General features: G+C 40.3%; 1 protein-coding gene across 6 annotated transcripts in view; it reads left to right on the top strand.

Moving 5' to 3' along the window:
- cacnb1 (calcium channel, voltage-dependent, beta 1 subunit) overlaps positions 1–21853 on the top strand; it is a 51150-nt gene that overhangs the window by 8440 nt on the left and 20857 nt on the right. For 5 of the 6 annotated variants that reach the window (XM_041817283.1, XM_041817282.1, XM_041817281.1 and 2 more), the window contains exons 3-5: positions 19810–19929; positions 20083–20205; positions 20749–20885. In XM_041817283.1, coding sequence (XP_041673217.1) covers positions 19810–19929; positions 20083–20205; positions 20749–20885 — 380 coding nt within the window. Of the gene's footprint in view, positions 1–8963; positions 9203–19809; positions 19930–20082; positions 20206–20748; positions 20886–21853 lie in introns of those variants that run through there. The other variant, XM_041817284.1, reaches the window with a different exon arrangement.

The following is a 21853-nucleotide window of genomic DNA, read 5'->3' as shown; positions in this document are numbered from 1 at the left end:
TTCAGACTGAATTCCTAGTTGAGCTCTGTGTATGCTGAAAAATTAGGGATGAGCGATACTTTTTTTTTTTTGCCGATATCCGATATGCTGATATTCACTGATTAATTTGAGCTGATACTGATATTGGCACCAGTGTTGGGGGTAACGCGTTACAAAGTAATCCATTAGAGTACTCAGATTACTTTTTTGTTGAAATGAGTAACGTAATGCGTTAGTTTTACAGTTGAAGTAATCCTGTTATTAGTTACATTTTCATAAAAGTAATCTGTTACTGAGAGAAAAATCCCAAATTTCCTCTCTCTTCCGAGGCTTCAAAAAGAAAGAAAAAAGGAAGCTCCTTGAAGCATCTGCTCTGTTTGTCCTTCTCTCTTCCTGTAGTCAGTAGAAGGTAAATATTCTGTGCCATTACACACGTATTGTTAGCTTGTTGAACAAGCGAGATGACAGAGAGGACAGCAGGCCACTGTGGAATTATCCCCATTATGATGGATTTTTGGATAAAAGGGACAAGAACAGCATCCTGGTGAAATGTAGCTCCATTTGCTTTCATTGAATCTGCTGTGCAGCTGTTCCAATTACGCGCTGTTATTACGCACAGCGGTGGATTGATTCTGTCTGCCTCTGCTCAGCTTGTTGTCTGATTGTGAGCATGTTAAAGAGCTGTAAAGGTTTTCTTGTCTGCTTGCTGTGTTCTCAGGCTGCAGAGATACAGATTATGGGCTGTAAATTAGGCTGTATATTGGCATTACCGTCTGCACATTCAAATGCAGACGTGCAGTCGTTGTCTGTTTTTACAATCGCCAAGTGGAACGAGTGGCTAAAGGGTTTTAATATTTAGTAACACAAAAGTACTCTTAATGCGGTAGTTTCAGAAGTAGGTAACGCAGTAGGGTAACAAATTACTTTTCTCAGTATGTAATGCAGTAATCTAACGAGTTAATTTCAAAAGTAACGCTACACAACACTGATTCGAACCGACATTCAAATATGTATTTCAGTCCCAAAACTTAGCTCCTTTGAACAGATTTAAATGTATAAGGATGAACAAAGAAACAGGCTTGAGCACTCAGAACCCTTTGAAGATTAAAGAGTGAGAATGTACAAAGAAAAACATCTTAACTGGTGTAGGTCTGTTGGTCCAGCCTAAAACTTTACAAACTTATAAGTGCAAATGGCAGAAGTTTACGTGCTGATATTCACAGCCAAAATATTGTTTGTAAGCATCGGCAGGAATTTTTGATATCCACTGATATACAGTGCTTAACAAATTTATTAGACCACCTGTCACATTTGTCTCGGACACCATCCAGCATCATGAAGTGCTTTAATGTGGACTCTTTCATTTTCAGTAAGCTCTCCACGCTTTACAATTTTGAACAGGAATGAGGAATTTCAAACTGATTTTACCTTTTTAGACCCAAATTTGTGCCAGCTCACTGGGCTTCTCTGAGAAGTCAGAAATTAATCAAGCATAACATTCAACCACTAAAACTCATTTTTCTGTTCAGGAGTGCAAGTAAATAACTTTAATTTGACATGTTAATCAAGAAATGATAATGCCCCTTACTATTTTTTCAGTTTTTTTTTGTAAATCAGTAAATTTGAAAATCCATAGATAACAATAATAATTATATTTTAGCATTAAAAATATCATTTGGGTTAAAGAGCTTCTACATATTGGTGTATTAACCATTGCAGAAACATAAAAAAGGATTTTGGTAATTACCAATTTAGGGCAGCTGTGGCATAAACCTTACTTTGGGTGGTGGTCTTATAAATTTGTTAAGTTGATAATTACTGATATCAGGCCAATAATACCATGCATCCCTATGAAACATGGTAGATGATTAGCCCTGTAACTTCACAAATAACTGATATGGCCACCATTCATGGTTTAGCCTGAGAAAGGGGGAGAAGCAGCAAAAAACCCAGCAGGCATCAGTAACAACAGAACGACATTGATTTAGTTGGAAGCATAATAAAGGAGGAGCTGGGGTGGAGGAGGGTAGCAAAAAGCAGCTTGCACAGGGAGCAGCGAAGCATAGCCGAGCTAGAGCAGATTAAATATGGCAGCATGGGTGCAGTTAGCCAATATAGGGCTCAGAGCGAATCAGCAAGTTGTCAGCTGATGAGGGCTTGCGTGGGTTCAGTGGCCTATCTGGGCTAACGCTATACACTCAATATTTCCCCTTTGAGCCATTAAGAGTATGCAGCATGTCTGTGTGTTTATTTGTACCACGTCATTGTTTGTCTGAGTTTATCCACTCCATCTGAGTTTTTCACTGATCCCCCCGCCTGTCTAAGAAAACCTATTATTTTCTTGTCTTTTAAACAAGGTGTATCTTATCCTCAACACCTGTGTGTTTGTCACAGACAGCCCACACACTCATCTCACACATTGTAATGGCTCTGATAGCATCTCAGTAACGGCAGTAAAACCCCTGTGACTATACAGTGACACAAACTCCGCCGCCTTGTGATGGAGACAGAGAGTCGTCAGGAGGTTTGATGGCAATTATAAGACCCCAGGTGTTGGAGCCGTCACCATTCGCCTCACCTATCTGACCTTGACTCTAGCCTGTTGGCGCACATAGATGCATAAATTGGCTCCATAATGGGTGAAGAAGCTGCTTTAATAGAGCTAAGGAGGCAGGTTAAAGGTTTCACACTGTCTGGACACAGTGTTCACAAAACCACTTTTTTTATCGTCTGATCTCTTCATTTGGGAGAGGAATGACCTGCCCTGCATTGAATGGCATTTACCTGTTCGTCGCTGTTGTTCCCTAAGAAAAAAAATTAAATCCCTGTTGATGACTGTGGGGAGCTGAACTCTCCCGTGGTTTCTAAAGGTTAGCTGCATCCTCGCCTACACGCTTCACCCTTCCCTCTGCCTCGTCCTTCATTAACTGCTTGCAGGAGGACCCTGTGCTCTGGGGCCTTCGGGTTAGGCTGGATTCATAATGGTTTGAAGGAACTCATTACTGGTAGCAAGGATGATTTAACACTTCTGAGCATTTCACCCATCAAAGCTGAAAGTAGAAGGATTTATAGCAGCTTATAATAAAAATGCTTATATGAAACGTCTTTGTGTGTTTAAACATAAAAATTAAAACTCTGCGATCATGTTTGAGTAAGTGTCTAGTTATCACACAAACAGCAGCATGCAGACGCGGTTTTGGTTTTTCTCCATGCAGTCTATTTTAGCCTTCTCTCTAACAACTCAAAGCAGAGCTCTGTATAGGCTTTACAGTCTCACACACACCTACGCACGAGCACACTCTCTCACCACACACACACAAATACACCAGAGCCACAATCAGCCAACGGTAGAGCTGGCTGGTACACTCAGCCTGGTTACCATGGTGACCGGGTCTACTGAATCTCCCCCCATGTGCAAGCACAGTGGGATGGAGAGACTAAGGAGAGGAGGGTTAGATGGGTTTTGTTGTTTGTTGGTGTGCATGTGGGGGTGTGTATGTGTGTGGGTGAGGGGGGGTAGCTTACATGATTGGGCAGCGTTGGTTTGTGTGTCGAGTTCAACAAAAACACGCTTGGGCTTCAGTTGTGCAAAGACGGGCGGAGGCTGTCTGCTGCTGTGGAAGATAGGCAACATGTCTGCTGTCTGTAGAGGAGAACTGCTGGAAATGTTCATGTTAGAATTACTCTAAACATGTACACTTACACAGAGCAGTGATGTGTTAAAAGGCAGTCATACGTAACAGCAGTGTCCATTCAACAGCTGGATCTTCTACAGAAGAGGACAACCAAGGAGGTTTCTTCAGAGGACTGCACAGTAACTGCTGCTTATACTCTTAAAGACAATAATTCGTTAAGATCTAAAAGAAAGCTGCATACCATATAGTCTTCATTATCATGTCTGTTTGTACTTGAAGGGGTAGTGAGGCCAATAGCTGGTTAGGTTAGGATAACTCCATTATGGAATCCTGACATTGGTAGTGGTGATGGAAGGATGTAGGATAAGTTGTGGAGTGGACTACGTACTTGGTAGCTGGGGGGGAAAGGATGCAGCATGGTACAAAGAAGCTGGACCTGGACAGCGATGAGATGGATTGGAGGTGACAATGAATTGATGCAAGATGGCCTGAGGGAGCTGTAACTAAACTCTGATAAGATGGCTTGGAGAAGGCGATGGAGGGATGCAAGATGGCATGGAGGAGCTGGACCTTGACACCAATGAGATGGCTTAGGGATGGTGAAGAAAGGATGCAGGAAGACATGCGGGGTGTACCTCTGAGGACCTGGACCGAGATACAGATAAAATGTAAATGAGGTAGCTGGGGTTGAGGAGGGTTGCAGCAGTTGCACTGAAACGACAGACTGCCTGTAGAGGAGAGAAGAACAGATTTAAAATACAACAGCAGCAGGATGACTGGATTGAGAGGACATGGCAGAATGCTCTTGGCATCAAATAATGTAGGCTGGCCACACACTAGACAATTTTCAAATCTTTAACCACTTTAAAATTTAAAATCTGAGCACACACTACAGTAGATGACTCAGCCAGACGTGAGACCACACACCTGTTGTCGCTGTAAAGATCTCACTGTGAAGGTTCTCCACACAGGAGATCTCACTGAAACTCGCGCAATCAAATGTGACTTCAGAAGCAAAGCAAACATGGAGGATGCTCAGTTGCAGTTGCAACATAAATCAAAAAATGTCTGGAGCTGTAAAACTGTGTACATCCAGTTGGACATGACCTGGTTCTCTTGCTCTCATTGGTTGATGTGGGCATCCAGTCACGGACAGTTCAACCTAGAACTGAATCTGGCCTAAAGTCAGTATTAAAATGGTGGTGTGGGGCCAGCCTTAGTGGTTAATTTAACCCTTTGCATTTCATGACTATCAACAAATAAGCCATGTCTGCAGTGAATCACAAGTCAACACAGTATAAGGGCAAAACATAGGAACAGCATGTTACTTTGCCTGTCTGGGGTTGATTTGCTCTTCATTTGCTTTTGTGTTTTGATGTAATGTTGATTTAGTGATAAGATAAATGATCTGCAGTCTCTTTCTAGTGTTTTATTTGAAATCTACCGCAATCTTGGTTCTTTACTTTGTAAACCTTCTTGTTTGGGTCAAACTGCTCCATGTTGATTCACGCCTGCTAGTTAGTTACACTGAGAATTGTCTGGTGGAGTGTGCATGGTGTTTATGGTGCGTTGAAGGTATGGAGTATGTATAAGTTTAACAGTGAAAAAATCCTTCAGTCTTTTTGTGAATCACGCCCTTAGCTCATCTTAGTTTTTTTTTTTTTTGCGATAACTATGTCCATCGAGTAAAATCTTTTTTCATGACAAAGTTTAAAAGAAACTGTGAAGTGACCTAGAGCATTGACTTGAGGTTCTAAATGTTACACTTGCCAAGAGCCTGCACTTATGGACAACAAACATTACATACATTTCTAATGAGTTAAGCATTCGGCTCATGTTGGCTAATCTTGCTTTGTTGTGCAGCTTTAAAATGAAACAGAACAATACCAGCTTCAAAGTGAACAGACAAATCCAATTTGATTGAATATTTAGTCAGGCTGAGGGCCAGAGCTTCCAACTGTACTCTGTAACAGCTTTTTCAGGGGTCCTTTTTCATTTAATACGTTGACTTGTGCTGGTAGTGTACAGGGGATTATGTAAAATGAGTGTTGAAGAGTGCACTCTGCATACTCAAAGGCTCAAATTAGCACTTGTTGTGCTGTCTCTGTAGAGCACATCAGTTTCATACTGTGTTTTGAAACTATGCCAAATAGCATCATCCCTGTCAGAGTAAATCCAATGCAACTTGGAGTTTATGGAAAAAGATTTTATTTCCCTGTCATAGTTTGTTTTATCTTTGGAATTTGGCAGGCCTGATTTTAATTGATTGCAAGTGTGGAAATTATTTCCAAAGCGTAATGCTTTCTTGCCATGAAACTGGAATTTTTCCACCATGCATCCTTTCAAGATGCATTCATGAAGTGAACCGAAGATAGTTCATTTTCTGTTGTTTCTTCTCTGTAATCTCCCTTTAGAACATCATGAATATCAAGTTAAAATAATAGAAAGCATGTCAGGAAAGTATCACAAGGAGGATGTGGAAAAATTGCGATTAAGACCAGAAACAAGCCAAGATTGCAGGTCAAAGGAGTTTATTTACTGTGATAAAAGTGTAGAACAAGGTGAGTTAGCTGGCCAGTGGCAGGCAGAAGCACTGGTAGGGTATCTGTAACCTACAACTGCAAGAATAAAAGGTTACCTGTAAGGTGCTGGGGATGAGGGTTTGAAAGAGCCAGTTACCACTCAAGAAGCTGAGGTGATACTCTGAATCCTCAATCCAAGGTGGTAAAGAGGAGATGTTGATTTGCCAAAGATTGGCTGCAGCTGAGTGCACTGCCCAGTGCTCCTGCCCTTCCCTACCAGCCTACAGTAAGGCCGGCCACACACTGCTGGATTTTAAGCCTGATTTGGGGCAAGATTTGCCTCCCCCGACGATTGTGGGGGCCTATACCAACTGGAGCCTCGTCGCAAACAATTATTTGTCTGAGTAGTCTGCATGTGTGTGGTGTCAACACAATTAATTTACTGCTCCAAATCATGGCGTAGCCTCCCAAACCCAGAGTCGTAAATATTGATTCTAGGTCATAGTGCCGCTGACGGAGTACCCACAACAACCAATGAGAGCGAGCACACCGGGTAGCGTCACCAGACGAATCATACGTACTTTCACCACTCACAACTATAAACACAACGGTACCTTAATTCCAGCCAGGATTTTGTCCTGAGTCTTTCCCTTGTTTTATGATTGTTGCTGCACCTGTAATGCATGCCAGGACACTCTGTTGTGGAGAGACAGCAAGACCGTATCGACAGACATGTTTTTTTTCTGAAGTCACGTGATCGCGCGAGGTCGTAGGCAGGTCGGCAGGTGTGTGGTCTCTAGTGATCTGACAGTCTGGCTGAGCCGTCCAGTGTGTCCGTTTAGAGGATTAAAGATGAAAAATCTTTGGAAATTGTCCTAAAGTCTGTGGGCTCCCACAGTTTAAAAATCGTTTCGGATTAAAAAATTGTGTGTGGCCGGCCTAAGAGAGAAAAACACACAGAGCCTCCTCTCCAATAGAAGAAAAGACATACCTTGTTTTCCTCAGCAGGAATACAACTTGGGCTTGTCCTCTCGTTGGTTAGTGCATCTAATTGAAGAGCAATATCTTTAAAAAAAATACAAATGAAATTGGTAAAAATGTAGGTGGCAACTGAGACTAGCAATGTTTATGTAATGTATGACTTAAAGAAGCTTTTTAACAGTCAGGTGGGCAGCTCTGTAAGTGTGTGACATAATGTGAAAGCTATAGGTAGTAACCAGCTGTTAGGGGGATATCGTCACCCACTGCGATGGAGTTAGACACACTTTCATCAGCAAATCCATTTTCCCCTGGTGCCTGTATACTGGAACAAGAGCAGATGTTCAGTTTAAAGGCCAAATCCAGCTATAAAGTAGCTTAACTTAACAGCGCATGCCAACATACTGATTGTCTGATTTCTATCACCAGAGCACTGAAATTCATCATTTTTTTCCCCCTGTTGCTCCAAAGATAAGAACCCGTCTTGGTTTGGTTGCCATATGTGAAGGTCTGGAGGGTTGTGATGCTGAAGGGAGACAAGACCTCCTGCCATTGCTGACAGATGAATCCCAGTAGAGACTCTGTGGCTGCTGTGCTTAACGGTGTGAGGAGCCAGCTGGTGGCTCTGCTCCAGGCTGAGGACAGAGACCAAAAACATCTTGATATTTTATATCTTGAAGGGTGTTTTTTGTAAGGAAATATCAAATGGTTGTTACATTACCAGACATGTAAACTTTGATATGATTCAATTTAAACAGTTTGATACCAGGGTAACAGGAAAAAACATCCTAGACATGCAGTAAGGGATTATTTTTCATTTTTAATTAACAGAAATTATAGACAAAATCCTTTTCACTATCAAAATTGTGCTAAAACACTGGCAACCTGCCAATATAATGAGGCTAAAGTAAAAAATTTCTATACTACTATGTGTTTCAAAATGTTTCAATTTCCATTATTTTAATGATTAGGGATGTCAAACAGTACAGATAATCAGTAATTTTTATACTCCTCCATCAATTAAAGTTGCCATGTTGTTTCACCTTCAAGCTCACCTGAAAATATACTAAAATAGTATCTTAAAAATGTTCATTCAGGCTGTTAGTGCAGCCATGAAGAAGCCCCTTTGACAGTGTCAGAGGTCGCCCTCTTGTGGACACCACCCTCCCAACCACACCTCCTTTGTCCTGTGTCCTAACTGATTATAAGTAGGGGCATTTTGGATGTTATGCATAATATTTTCACATGCATAATTGTCAAATGCTTGGATGTTTTACAGAGTTATTGCCAGGATCATTGCCCGTCTTGTCCTCAGTTCGCTGCTGTAACACTGAACCTGTGACTCCTGTTTCCATCCCCCTCATATCCATATTAATCCCCCGTCTGATATCCTTATGCGGGGGGAAACACAGACAAAAAGACAGAGAGCAAGGTTGGAGAGAATGAGATCAGACAGATGAGAGGAATGAAATGTAGAGAGAGAGAGAGAGAGAGAGAGAGGTAAGGAGGGGGGGTTTCCCTGGACACTGCCCCAGCCCCTCTCCCACGTCAGCCGGGGCATTGAATGGCTGACGGCTGCATACCGAGCCTCCTTCTGGGTCTCGGCGTGTTCATGTCCCTGTTTCTGCCCCGGCCTGGGCTAAATATATTTCCCCACTTTGCAAATGTAGCACAAGTCCTGCAACCCGACCCCCCACCCCCCTCCACCCTTCAGCCAGCCAGCCCTGACTCCTTTCCTCTACACAGGGTTCACGTTCCTCTGGGTTGTGTAGAAGGGAGGGTGGGCGTGTGTGCCTATGGGTGTCCGTGTGAAGGGGTTGGAGGTTAAGAGAGCGCTCTCCTAGTTTCACACATACACCACTCTTTTCTGGCTCTCTCTTCCATCATACACACCACACACACACACACACACAAACATACACATGTACGCTTCTGCACTGGTCACACACTCACACTAGTTGCCACTATCTCTCGTACACACATAACTCTGTCTGTGGACTCTGGCGTTGCCCCCTTGGTTTGCCGTGGTGTGGCGAGCGTGGCAAACGAGGTATGGAGAGGACTGAGAGGATTCAAAGGCCCGTCATGGTAAGAAGGATCTGGATTAATCTAGAGATTTCTGCTGTGTCTGACAGGTCTGGAGGCAGTTTGTGTGAGGATTGAGTTTTGAATATTCAGCAGACGTGGTTGCTTTGAGATATGAAACATAACTTATTGCTGGTGTCCTGATAGAGCTTTACCTCCTGGTTTTTTAGGCTTTCTCGCCTCGCTCCCCCTTCTTGTGAGTGCGATTCCATTTTGGGCCGGGCCACAGCTGCTGGAAAGGCGCTGTGTTTTTTATTAGACTTCCAGTCCCACCGGCCGCCTGCTATGCTATGTGCACTGCCTGGCCTGTGGCCGTTTTAGGGGGTCTTCTTTCATGGTTGTCCCCCTGTCACAAACAGGCCAGGGTTGGAGGTTCCTACAGATTATATGAACTTGAAAATCTTTGATGTCCCCTATTGTACAGCTTAATTATTTGAGCATTTTTCACATTTAGGGCTGAGTTCAGTCATTTTGCTGTGAGTGGAATAGTTATGGTGATAAATATAGGGCTGCTGGTAACATTTATTTTAGTCATTGATCAGTTTAATTCATAAGATGTTTTTGGATGGACCATTTCCCTCAACAATTATGCTTTTATTATGTTATTTTAATGATTGATTTGTGCTGCACTTGTTGGTAGCATAAATTAGAAGTATGTGAGATGAACCCAGCCAAAAGTTCCAACTATTTCATAATAAATCCGATTTTATTGCAACTTCTTTTATTTTTTTCTCTTTCCAACTTTGTGTTTACTGGACAAAACTAACCACAAACATATTCCACTTATTAAATTTCTCAGGTACATGTGTGATCATTGTGAGCAGAAAATTCAGTAATGTTATGCTGACTTCTCGTGTACAGAAGCCTTACCAAGTGAGGCTATCAACTAAAAACAGGCCCCATTGAAATGAATGGGACAGCATTAAAAAATACTTTCACCCCTCCTGGCCTTAACATTTGAACTACCCTGGATTTTCAGGTTAAACGTATCCTTTCAAAGGAATTACCTCACAATTTGTCAGAACAAAATCCCTAATAGATACAAAATTTGTTTCCTAATCTCTTATAAACTGGATTTTCAAAATAAAATAAAAGTCGTTAGAAAGTTTGTTCCATTGAATCTCCTTTAACTAAACTGGATTTTCATAACAAAAGCCTTAGACCTCTTGAGTTGGTTGACTTTCAAAATAAAAGCCCTAGAAGAAATTTGTTTGTTAGAATCTCTTTAAGAAGATCTAGTTTTCAAAATAAGGGCTTCAGTTATTGCAATCTTTTTGAAGTAATTTTTTTTTCCAAATAAAAGCCTTAATCATTACAAAGTTTGTTCCTTAAACTGTCTTTAAAGAAGACTGAATTTTCAAAATAAAATACTTAATATTTACAAAGTTTCTGCCACAGAATCTCTAGACTTGACCTCCAAAATAAAAGCCTTAATCAAAATGACATATTTTCCTTAGAATCTTTTAGAAATAGATTTGATTTCAAAAACATAAAAGTCTCACTTTTCTCCCTCATAAAAAATGTTTGAAACTCATGAGTAGACTGAACCTTCAAAATAAAAGCCTTAATGGTGTCAAAATTTGTTTCTTAGAATTTATTTGAACTATATTGGATTTTAAAATTAAATCTGAGTTGTTAAAAAATTATGTTCTTTTGACTTCCCTTTAAGTAGGGTGGATTCTTATTAAAAGCCTGAATTTTTCACATTAAATTCATTATGATCTATTGAGTACAGATGACTTTCAAATAAAAACACTCATCATAACAAGTTTTATTTCTTGGAATATCTTTGAGGTTCAGTTGATCTCTAAAATAAAAGCCCTAACCGTTACAATGTGTATGTCACGTGTTTTGTTGCTCTGATTGGCATGTAAAGATGTGACAGACAGAACGTTCATCCAATCACACTGTGAGTATTTTTCAAAGCCTCTACCCTTTCCCAAATGCTTTGTATTGAAGGTTTTGCGTGTCAGGTTAACCCAGCCCTAATCATGACTTAAACTGATAACTAAAGAAGATTTTCAATGCTAACTTTGCACCTCTATTTTTATATCTGCCAGCCCTCAGTGAGTCTCTGAGCTGTGTTGTAAATTACAGGAACACCTTGTTACTGGACTTCCTCGTTTGCTTGTTTGCGAGAACGGGGATTTCAGGCCATGACTCATCTTTCCAGTCATCTTCACAATGTCCAGCTGGTTGCCATGACGCTGCTGTGACAGACACACAAAAAAAAGAAATATGGTAGCTACTGGCCTCAAGCCTCAGACAGGAAATCTGTCCTTTGAGATTCCCTGAGTATGTTGAGCTGCCTGTTCTTTTCCTCCCTCCTTCAGTTTTCTTATCTTGTACCTGTCTGCTATGAGCTCTTCTCATTGTGCAGTGCATTGTGTTGTGGCGTTTTTGAAATGGGATGTTGATGTCTTTCTGGATTGTTGGCTTCCCTAGGAGGAGGGATATATGATAACGTAAATATTGGTTATTTAGGATTTTCACATTATCTCGTAAGAAAGGGAGAGATATGATCTGTTTAATTATCAGGGCAGTGGTTAGCCACGTGTTAAAACTTTTAGATAGTGATCAGTGGAACAATGAGAAATCTGACACACCTGCTGGGGTGTTATTGTTGTTTATGCTAGTAGTCACACATTGATGTCATTGCCCTCTGGTTTGTTTTCAGACAGATGTGCACAGTAAAGTCAAGCTACGGTCAAAGCGATTATAGTATATATAACTGGACTACTGGCACTGGCCCAATATACATGTCCAGCTCCAGCGCACTGATGGGAGCATGCCCACATCTGCTACAGTAGACGGTGATATGCACTCTTTGAGCTAGCTGGTTGCAGTGAAAGCATGGACAAACTTAACAGCCCCATGTATTTCTTGTCTCTTTACTTTTTAAATAATGAGATGGATGCCAAATCTCTGATTTATATTAACTTAAGGAAGACGACAGCAAGATTACTGCAGCGCTGGGGGTTTATACGCTACAACTATCAAGTCAAAGAGCACAGGCAGACCATCGAGTCTAGCTGGGTGTGATTGTTTCATATATATGCCTAAAGTATATTTATCTCCAAACACTTTTTTCAGGTGCAGGCCTGCCCTCAAATTTCACTTGACCCCTGAAAAACCCAGTGAATGGGACCTGCCCAGTTGTGATTTATTCATATAAATGCATGTGTGTAGGTTCAGTAGGGTTGGGCATCGTTTGGGTTTTTTCCTATACTTGTGCTAAATTAATACTCTTTATATTGTGCCGGTGATTAAACAGTGCTTAAATTATTACTTTTGAGGGGACAAAACATGTTGGAAGTCAGCGTGAGAATTAAAGCTGTCTGGGTATCATTAATGATTTGCAGAAATATCTTTATAAGGTGTCAGTCAAACATGGGATATTAAAGGAAAACAGTGTAACTTAAATCACACATTCATAACTTAATTCTTGTCTTTCATTGGGTGGCAGGGTATCAAAATGAAGTATCAATATCAGTGTTGTAATTCAGTCCAGTAGGTATCAGATGTGTTGGTACTGGTACTATGCTGGTGCCAGTTTTCGATACTTATTCCTAAGGATCAGTAACATTGGTGCTAGTGTCTGATGTTCAAATTACTTATACATGCCCCTTTTTCCACCCATTGTTTTCATATTTGACCCATTTTTGCCCCTTTCAACCATTTTTACAACTCTAATGTCCCATATAAGCAATTTTTGCTACTATTGTACCTCATTTTAACTACTTAGGCAATCCTTTTTGCATGTTCCCTCCTTTTTTTTTTTTTTTTTTTTGTAGTTTCTGCCACTTTTTGCCAAATTTGGTCAATTTTTGCCCATTTTTGCCTCTGTAATCCATTGTTGCAAGTTTTGTTTGTTTTCTTTCTTTTTTTTTTTTTTTTTACCAATTTTTGCACTTTTTTTTTTTTACCAATTTTTAACATTAACCAATTTTTGCCACTTTTTAACAGTTTTTTGCCATTTTAAGCCCAATTTTGATCTTGTATGCCTTTGTGTCCTTGAATCCCTTTTTGCCACCTTTTGCCCATTGTTGACATCTTTGACCAATTATCATCACTTTTTAATAGTTTCTCATCATTCTCCAACCATTTTAACATTTTTTTGCACCTTTATCTGTTTTTTGCTTCCTTGAAGCCATTTTTTGTAATTTTACCTATTTTTGTCACTCTTTAACCACTCATCCATTTTTTTACCCACTTTTGGCCTTTTTGTGTTTTTTTTCCCATTGTCCCCATTTTTAACTCTTTTCACAATTGCTTAATTATTTTTTTTATTTTTATATTGTTTCAGTTCCTTCTACTTTGTTCTCCAGTATTCTGACGTTTGGGGACATTATGGCTTAGCCATGACATCTAACTTTACTATTCAAATAGTTTAGTTAGTGCGCCCATCCACATCTTGAACATTACAATAAAAAGGTAATTCTGTTTTAAGAAAAAGGTTAACATTTTGAAAAAGGGCTATATTTTACTGCAGCATAATTTCTCTCTTTGATAAGAGTGGTTATTATTCAGGTTAAATATAAGATATGGTTATCATAGAGTAACTTTAAAATCATCACTTCCATGGGACTCCAATTTTGGCAGTGCTCCAGAAAGCGCCCCCCCACCCCCCCCACCCCCCCCCCCCATGGGCGGCCTTGTCCTAGTGTCATGAAATCCAATTTATCACTATTTTCGCCAAACTAACATGTTTACATGCAATCTCCATTTTTATTCCACTTTAAACAATTCCTTCATTTTCTTGATCCATCTCCATCATTGGATCACTCATTTCTCAGCTGCAGGGGGGCTCTCTTCAACCCTCATTAATCAAAGCACTTGTCTTCTCCTGGCCCGCCCTTCCTCCTTATTCCATTACCCCCCACCCTCCAGTCGGTTGCTCTCTTTGTCTCCCAGTCCATTTATTCAATATCAACGCTAAGGGGGTGTAAATTCATCACAGGGGCAGCACAGTGGAGCAGAGAAACACATCAGTTCATTTTCTGAATAATTACTTAGCTTCACCTCTTGCACTTGTAGTTTGTTGGAGAAAAATACTTTCAGATGTGGAGTCTTGTTAGTTGCCTCAAAAGGCCATAACATTTTGTTTAATGTTGTTATCCTCCAGCCTATTGACCAGTCTGCAGCCTGACAGTGGAAGAAAAGGCCTCATTGATCACCTGTTGAAAAGCTTTTATGCAATCTCCCCACTGCTGATTTCCCTTCAGGGTATTGTATTTACTATTGATTTCTGTATCTTCTATTTATTTCCATCCATATGCAGCGCTCACCAGCTGGCTGCTTGGCTGTTATAAGCTGCAGAGATGGTTACTATGACACTGCCGGGGTCTCTAGTCTGGCACTGCCAATAGGAAGGCGGCCCTGGCATCAGGTGACCTGTTGCTATTTTGAACAGGAGCTGTATGTGAAGTGAAGCAAGCTGCTAAATTAGAGACACAACTCGTTGACATGAGAGGAAAGGAAGAAGAAGAGAGAGAAGGAGAAGTCACCCTATTGGTTGATCAACAGGCTTCAGCAGCTGTTAGGTAGAAAAACATGCAAAAATATACACAAAGAATTGGCTTTTGTGTCCAGCTTTTCAGCCTTTTCTCTTCATTGACATGAATCAACAGCATGTGTGACTCAGACATTTGTCCACACTCATATTTACACAAAGTCATCGCCTTTTCCTCCCACTCTTCTCTTGCTCTACATTTTCACAAACAAACCAGTCAGTCCCAGGTCGTCTAAGACGTCATCTTTGCTATTTTTTCTTTAAGGATGCTCCCATGGTCAGTGTGTGCAACCCGTCACTCAGTGGGCGCCCCTTGTCGGGATACACCTGCACGGTTTTGAAGATGACTCAGAGCCCGTAGGTGTGGGCGGCTGTTATTGTTCTCATTAGATGCCGCACGCCGCTCACAGGATTATTCCTCCCACTAGAGTGGGATGCAAGCGCACTGCCGCTGGCGTTTGAGTAAAATGAAACAGGAAGTACGGATGATGTGTGGATGCCCGAGGCCAAGAGGAGTAGGTAGCCATTGCCTTGGCAACAGGGAGTGTCTACATTCGGTCTACTGTTGCCAAGTCACAGAGAGCCTCGATACGACAGGTGGCTGAGCTAGAATCAACATTTGTTTTTGTCTGTTTGTTTCAAATCATAAAGAGAATGTAGTCAAAGACACAAAGGAGCGTAAATCATCCAAAACAGCATAGAAACATGCAGACTTTTTAACATAGAAGCAATATTTCTATTTCATTGTACTCTCTTTAAGTTATCTATCTAAGTCTCCTCTAATGAAAGCCAGCCATGGCCTAACTTTTCTTTCATTTTACCTTAAAAACAGCAATGGACACAGAGGCTATAGTTACTATAATCGATTCTCAGTCTGGTGTATGTCTTTCCCCACATCTCTCTACACATATTTCCTGTCTCTCTTCAGCTATCCTATCTAGATAAAGGCAGAAAAAAAGCTTAGAAAATGTTTGGTTTTTTTTATAAAAGAAATCAATAAGATAGATAAGAAAGAAAATCAAAACAGCTATAAAACACACCAAATATTTTGCTATTTAACTCAAGGTTACAATGATAGCTGAGCTGATACTGAGAAAAATCAAGCACTATCTGTACCAGTTTCATCCCATAACCCAAAATAGAAGTCCTAAGAAGTCCATATTGGGAAATCTCTTTTTTGACAACCATAATTCTCAGGCAAACTACAGCCTGCTAAAATACAACTGCAACATTTGTATTTATGCAATTTTTAAATAATGCCTTCTCTTTTATACTTCCAATCGTCAAAATAACACACAGTCAGATTGAGCAGTAAATGGCTGCTAAAAAAAAGACTTGTGTTAACTTCAAATCCAAAATAGCTATTTCAACTCTATTTTTCTGAGCTGAACACATTTTTATTTTTTCATTAAACAGTACTCGATCACTCTGAGTAGTCTTTTGTCATTGTACTCAAATTATTTGACAGTCATCTCTGCAAAGTTTCACCCAGAATGCCTTTGAGCATTACAAACTTTTGCACCATGAGTGAAGTTACCCTCTGGGTTGGGTAAGTCCTGCCTTTGAGGAGGAACTTCAGCACAGCTGGGATGATGAGTTGAACTCTGTGGAAGAGTAATTTCTGGCTCAGAGTGCACCTTTCAGTCTTTTGTCAATCAAATTAGCTTACATCAGGTGGCATAATTCTGCAAAATTTAAATATGTGAAAAACAGGGAAAAATGCAGTAGATTCAAAGCATGTCAATTTTACAGACAAGGAAAAAATGTTTGTACCACTCTGTTAAAGAAAGAGAAAACAATAATCAATGAAATGGACAAAACAATGGTACCCATTGAAAAGTGTGAAAATAGATTAACCATTGGGACATGTTAAACTAAGATGTGTCCTGTAATTAGCGTCACAGGTGTCTTCAAACTTAGAAGTCAGCCTATTTAAAGGGTGGAAAGTCGTCACTTTGTTGTTTGGTGTCATGATGTGTACCACACTAAACATGGACCAAAGAAAGCTAAGGAGACAGTTGTCCCAGGAGATTAGAAAGAAAATTAAAGACAAGCATTATAAAGATAAGGCTATGAGACCATCTCCAAGCATGTTGATGTTCCTGTGACTACAGTCCCTGATGTGGCTGCAAGAGGGAAATTGATGACAAGTTGAAGAGACAGATAATAGGAATGGTCACCAAAGAGCCCAGAACAACATCCAAAGACATTAGAGGTGAACTCCAAAGTCAAGGTTCATTAGTGTCAGAACACACCATGCATCGCCGTTTGAGCCAACGTGCTACAGACGCAAAAATAAAGCATCCAAAGAAAAGAACTCTGCCTACTGTGAAACATGGAGGAGGCTTGGTTATATTCTGGGGCGGCTTTGCTGCAGCTGGCACACGGTGTCTTGAATCATTACAGGGTACAAAGAAATCTCAACACTATCAATGCATTCTGGAGCCAAATGTGCTGCCCAGTGTCAGAAAGCTTGGTCTCAGTCACAGGTCTTGGGTTCTCCAACAAGATAATGACCCAAAACACAGAAGAATGGCTAAGAACAAATACTGGACTATCTATGAGCTCTGATCTAAATCCTAATGAACATCTGCGGAAGGAGCTGAAGCATGCAGTCTGGAGAAGGCACCCATCAAACCTAAGACAGCTGGAGCAGTTTGCTCATGAGGAATTGGCCAAAATACCTGTGGAGAGATGCAGAAGTCTCACTAAGAGTTGCAGAAATCACTTGATTGCCGAGATTTCTTAAAGGGTTGTGCAACAAAATATTAAGTTAAGGGTACCATCAATTTTGTCCAGGCCAGTTTCATTAGCTTATTTTTTTAGAAATGATTCTATTGAACCACAATTCAAAAGTAATGTCTGATTTTGACCATTTAATTTTCTTTTTTTTTTTTTTTTTTAGCTATTATTACTTTTGTCAGTTTCAAGTTATTGCAGTGGGTTTTTCTTTCTTTAATGGAAGGGTACCATCCATGTGTAGGTTAAGGTGGGCTGGACATAAAGAAACGAATCTACTAGAGCACAGTTTGCAGATTTCCACTTCTCATTTGCTAAGATTAAACTGACATCCAGTTACCATATGATCTCTGCCCTGCTGTTTTATTGTTGTACATCACTACACTCAATCGGGGTACAATAATAATTACCAAGTCAAACCATCTTTTCTAAAAGGTTCTGCATTTTCCAAAGAATGCTTCTTGATGAGTTTAGCTGGTCTTTTGAATTGCTTCACAATTTTTGGCGGTATTGCAAGGTTTAGTCTTTATCTGTAAATTTCGAGACAACTTTAAAAAATATAGATGAAATAAACCCAGAGCATAGGCAGAAGTATTTGTGCATATTTATATGCAGATGTGGAGTGTAAAACTCAACAATTTTATTTCTAGAGCACCATTCATAGATAGAGTTATTCAACACGTTTTTCAGAGGAAAAAACAAGCAAGAGCATCAAAAATGCAAAAATAAGACATGAGAATGCAAAGAAATCCAAATTTACTAATACAGTAAGCTATATCACATGTTGTGAATCTTTGTGTAAAAAATAAGGCTAGAATAAAACCTTCATGAATAGAAATAACCATATAGAAATGACTAATCATGCCAGTGATGGTCTTAATTGCTTTTGTGGGTCATTCAGAGGAAATATTATTCATATCAGTCAATCAAGACTATCTAATAACCTTTTTCCATGAGCTGTAATAGAATAAATACCACACAAATACAGCAAGTTTTAAGCACAGAACTATAAAGTGCTGTTTATCAACTCTAAGTACCTAAAAGTTTACTCCTGTAACTTCCCACACATTCTTCTGTTTTTGCCAACAGCTTACGGCATTGTGACCCACAATGCATCTCTATAGTGGAGAGTTTGTGTTAAGATTCAAGTGTGTTAACGTTGTTGTGGCTAATGCCAAACTATCTTTGACCTGCCAGCCTCAAGCAGAGATAAAAAGCTTCACAGGCTTATTGAGCACACTTTTCTTACTCAGAAGCATTTTTAAACTCGTAGCCCTTTGCCCAAAAAAACAATGACTCAATCCACTCCACTTTAGGAAGGGTTAAACCCAAACTGAGGTCACAAACTGTGTTGCTTTGGTATCAACATGGACACTCATGAATTGAGGCATTACTCAACCCTGCTGTGGCGATGTTTATTGTACTCATTGACCGCATTATTTGTGATGTCTCACTACACATGTGCAGTGAATTTTTCCGCCTCATTACATATGGTGTATGTCATATTTGCGCATTCTCACCTCTATTTTAAAAGCCTACACCTAGTGAGTCACTTCTCCTGCCTGGCACATTCAGCTGTCCGCATTCTTGTCAGCACCTCCTACAAAGCGCAAGGCAGCCTGTCAGCGAGAGAGAGAGGGAGAAAAAGAGAGAGAAACGGCAAGAAGAGAACAAGTGGGATTGTTATATAAGTTGAACACTCAAACATTTTAAAAAGTTCAAGCTGCCTCCCTCGCTGCTGATTGCTGGCTCGCAGGAGGCTCGAGTTTTTATTGTGGTATGGGTGTCTGCAAGAGGGTCAGCTGGAGGGTCAAGTTACTGAGCATGAGAGCTGGATGTGTTGGAAACTGTGGCCACTTCATGAGAACTTTAAATCTAATATTAAAACAGTCATTTTTTCCCTTCTCTAGCTTTTTCTGTCTCTACTTGATGCTGAATGTGTTGTACCTGAAAATAACAAAATACACAACCACTGCGGCTCAGCCTTGCTGCAGCTGCAGTGGAAATGTCGCTTGTTACTGAGCATCCTCTCCACCTCAAATTACACAGAGTCAGCTTTCATGCAATATGAAGGCCTTTGTGTTTATGTAGGTTATGCTTCTCAAAGCAGTCTTGACATTTTAACCACGAATGAGCTGCCAAACAAGAGGTAGAGCCTTCATGCTTGAGATAAGTCAATTTGAGCCAACATCAGGATGAACAAAAAGGTTAGTTTAGATATTTTAAGTTTTACCAACACATCTCAGTTCATTCTGCAATTTTCAAACTCCTGTTTTGCTTCCAGCAGAAGATATTGCATAGACATGCAGGTCTGTTTTTTACCCTCCTCACCTTTATGTTCACTTATTTTGCATTTCAGGGCTCCGCCGACTCCTACACCAGCCGGCCGTCGGACTCAGACGTGTCCCTGGAGGAGGACCCCGAGGCTCTGAGGAAGGAGGCGGACAGACAGGCTCTCGCCACACTCGAGAAAGCAAAGGTTAGAAATCAAACTCTGAATTCATGTTTAGTAGTCATCTTTGTTGCATAATCGCTACATCGTGTTTTTTTTCCACCCTGGTAAACCTCTATCAGTGTCAAGGCCACACTGGGTGTTTTATTCTGAAAATTTTCTTTCCCATCCCTGCTGCAGACCAAACCTGTGGCGTTTGCAGTGCGGACGAATGTGGGTTACAACCCCGGGCCCAGTGATGACGTTCCTGTGCAGGGCATGGCCATATCCTTCGAAGCCAAAGACTTCTTGCACATTAAAGAGGTATCACCTTAACACTAAAAAAAGAGGAGCAAAATCATTCAGGTTTACACTAAAGAGTAGATGATACACACAGCTTTTTACAGTAAAAAATGCCAACAAGGGGTAAATTGTGTTACATAACCGACTGAGTGAGGCTCATGCATGGTGCAAGAGAAAAAGAGAGCAACTGTAGAATTTCAAGTTGCAATTGGCCCCGTCAAACAATTGGCAGTGATGGTGGGTGTGAATCCAGTGAGGGATCATGTTTTACTGCAACTCACTGCACTGTCTCCTTCTGTTTCAACTCGAGCCAGGCCTTGAGTGGGAGTTAGCAGTAACAAGAGCTGCAGTGCAAGCAGAATTGGGTGAACCAAATTTGTATAAAAATTCTGTATGGAAAAGTTTGGCTTTTACTTTCTCAACTTCCTGATTTTGGTTGCTTTGAATACATAATTTGGTTTTCAGCTTCTACATGGAAATTATCGATCACAAAGCATAAAACCAGAACAGTTTAGTTGCATTTTTGTGTCACATATGATGTCTGTGTATGATTCTCCCCTGCAGAAGTACAACAACGACTGGTGGATCGGACGTCTGGTGAAGGAGGGCTGTGAGGTGGGTTTCATCCCCAGCCCGGTCAAACTGGAGAATACCCGCCTCCTGCAGGAGCAGAGGATGAGACAGAACCGACTCAGCTCTAGGTACAGTAACTGTGAAAATCCCTCAACATCAGCATCACAAACGATCTGATTTTATAAAAAAAAATGAATGCTTTACCATGAGTCACACTTCACCCACCAGGTAATGTAAAACTTCCTAAAATAGTGAGTCATTGGATTCCTCTACAGAGCTTCAGTTTGTTTATATTTTAAGGTCTCTGAAGTTCAAGCCTTAGACATAATATATCCAGAAAGATGTTCCTTTATTTGATAAATATATTCCAGATTTTAATGTGCCTTTAGAAATGGATCTGTCTCTAATATGTTAGGATATTTTATTGTTTTTTTTTTTCTTGCAAAAAATCTATTCCTATTTCCTATTTCAGTCTCTTGTTTGTCTCAGAGGGGAACTTGCTGATAGGAAGGTTGACTTGTCTCATGACCAGACTGTCTGTCTAGACTGTCTGGAAAGGTTAAAAGAATGAAATTGGTGCTATGGAAATTCTCGGAAAAGGCCCTTCAGCCAAAAGGGTTCAAATACACCATTGTCTTTCAAGGCAACTCTCAGTCATTTCCTATTGAAAAGGATTACAGAGTAGAATAGAGAACTGACTCTCATGTGTTTATCAGTCAGAGATCAAGAAAAGTGCATTGACAAAGCATGTTTGTTAAAATGAAGCCTTTATGATAAGACAAGTTTGCCTTATTGGATTGATGTTTTAATTTATATTGAACCAAAATGTTTTAAATTACATGGTGAAATTTTAGAAGAACCTTTCATTAATAGAAAGCAGAGATTAGTTAATGAACATCAATACAGCTTTATATCAACCTGTTCCACAACAACTGCAGTTACAGATGATAGATAGATTTCTGATAGAGCAAATATCACAGCAATCAACGATAAAGAACATAGGGTAGCTATTTTAATGGGTTTAAAGGAAGCATTTGACACAGTTGACCATACTTTATTACTGTCCAAACTAGAAAGGTACACAAATCACCTCTAA

Source organism: Cheilinus undulatus, linkage group 21 (assembly GCF_018320785.1).
Source record: "Cheilinus undulatus linkage group 21, ASM1832078v1, whole genome shotgun sequence".
Lineage (NCBI taxonomy): Eukaryota > Metazoa > Chordata > Actinopteri > Labriformes > Labridae > Cheilinus > Cheilinus undulatus.
Note: the sequence above shows the minus strand (reverse complement) of the source record. Positions and strands in the feature narration are given on the sequence as shown.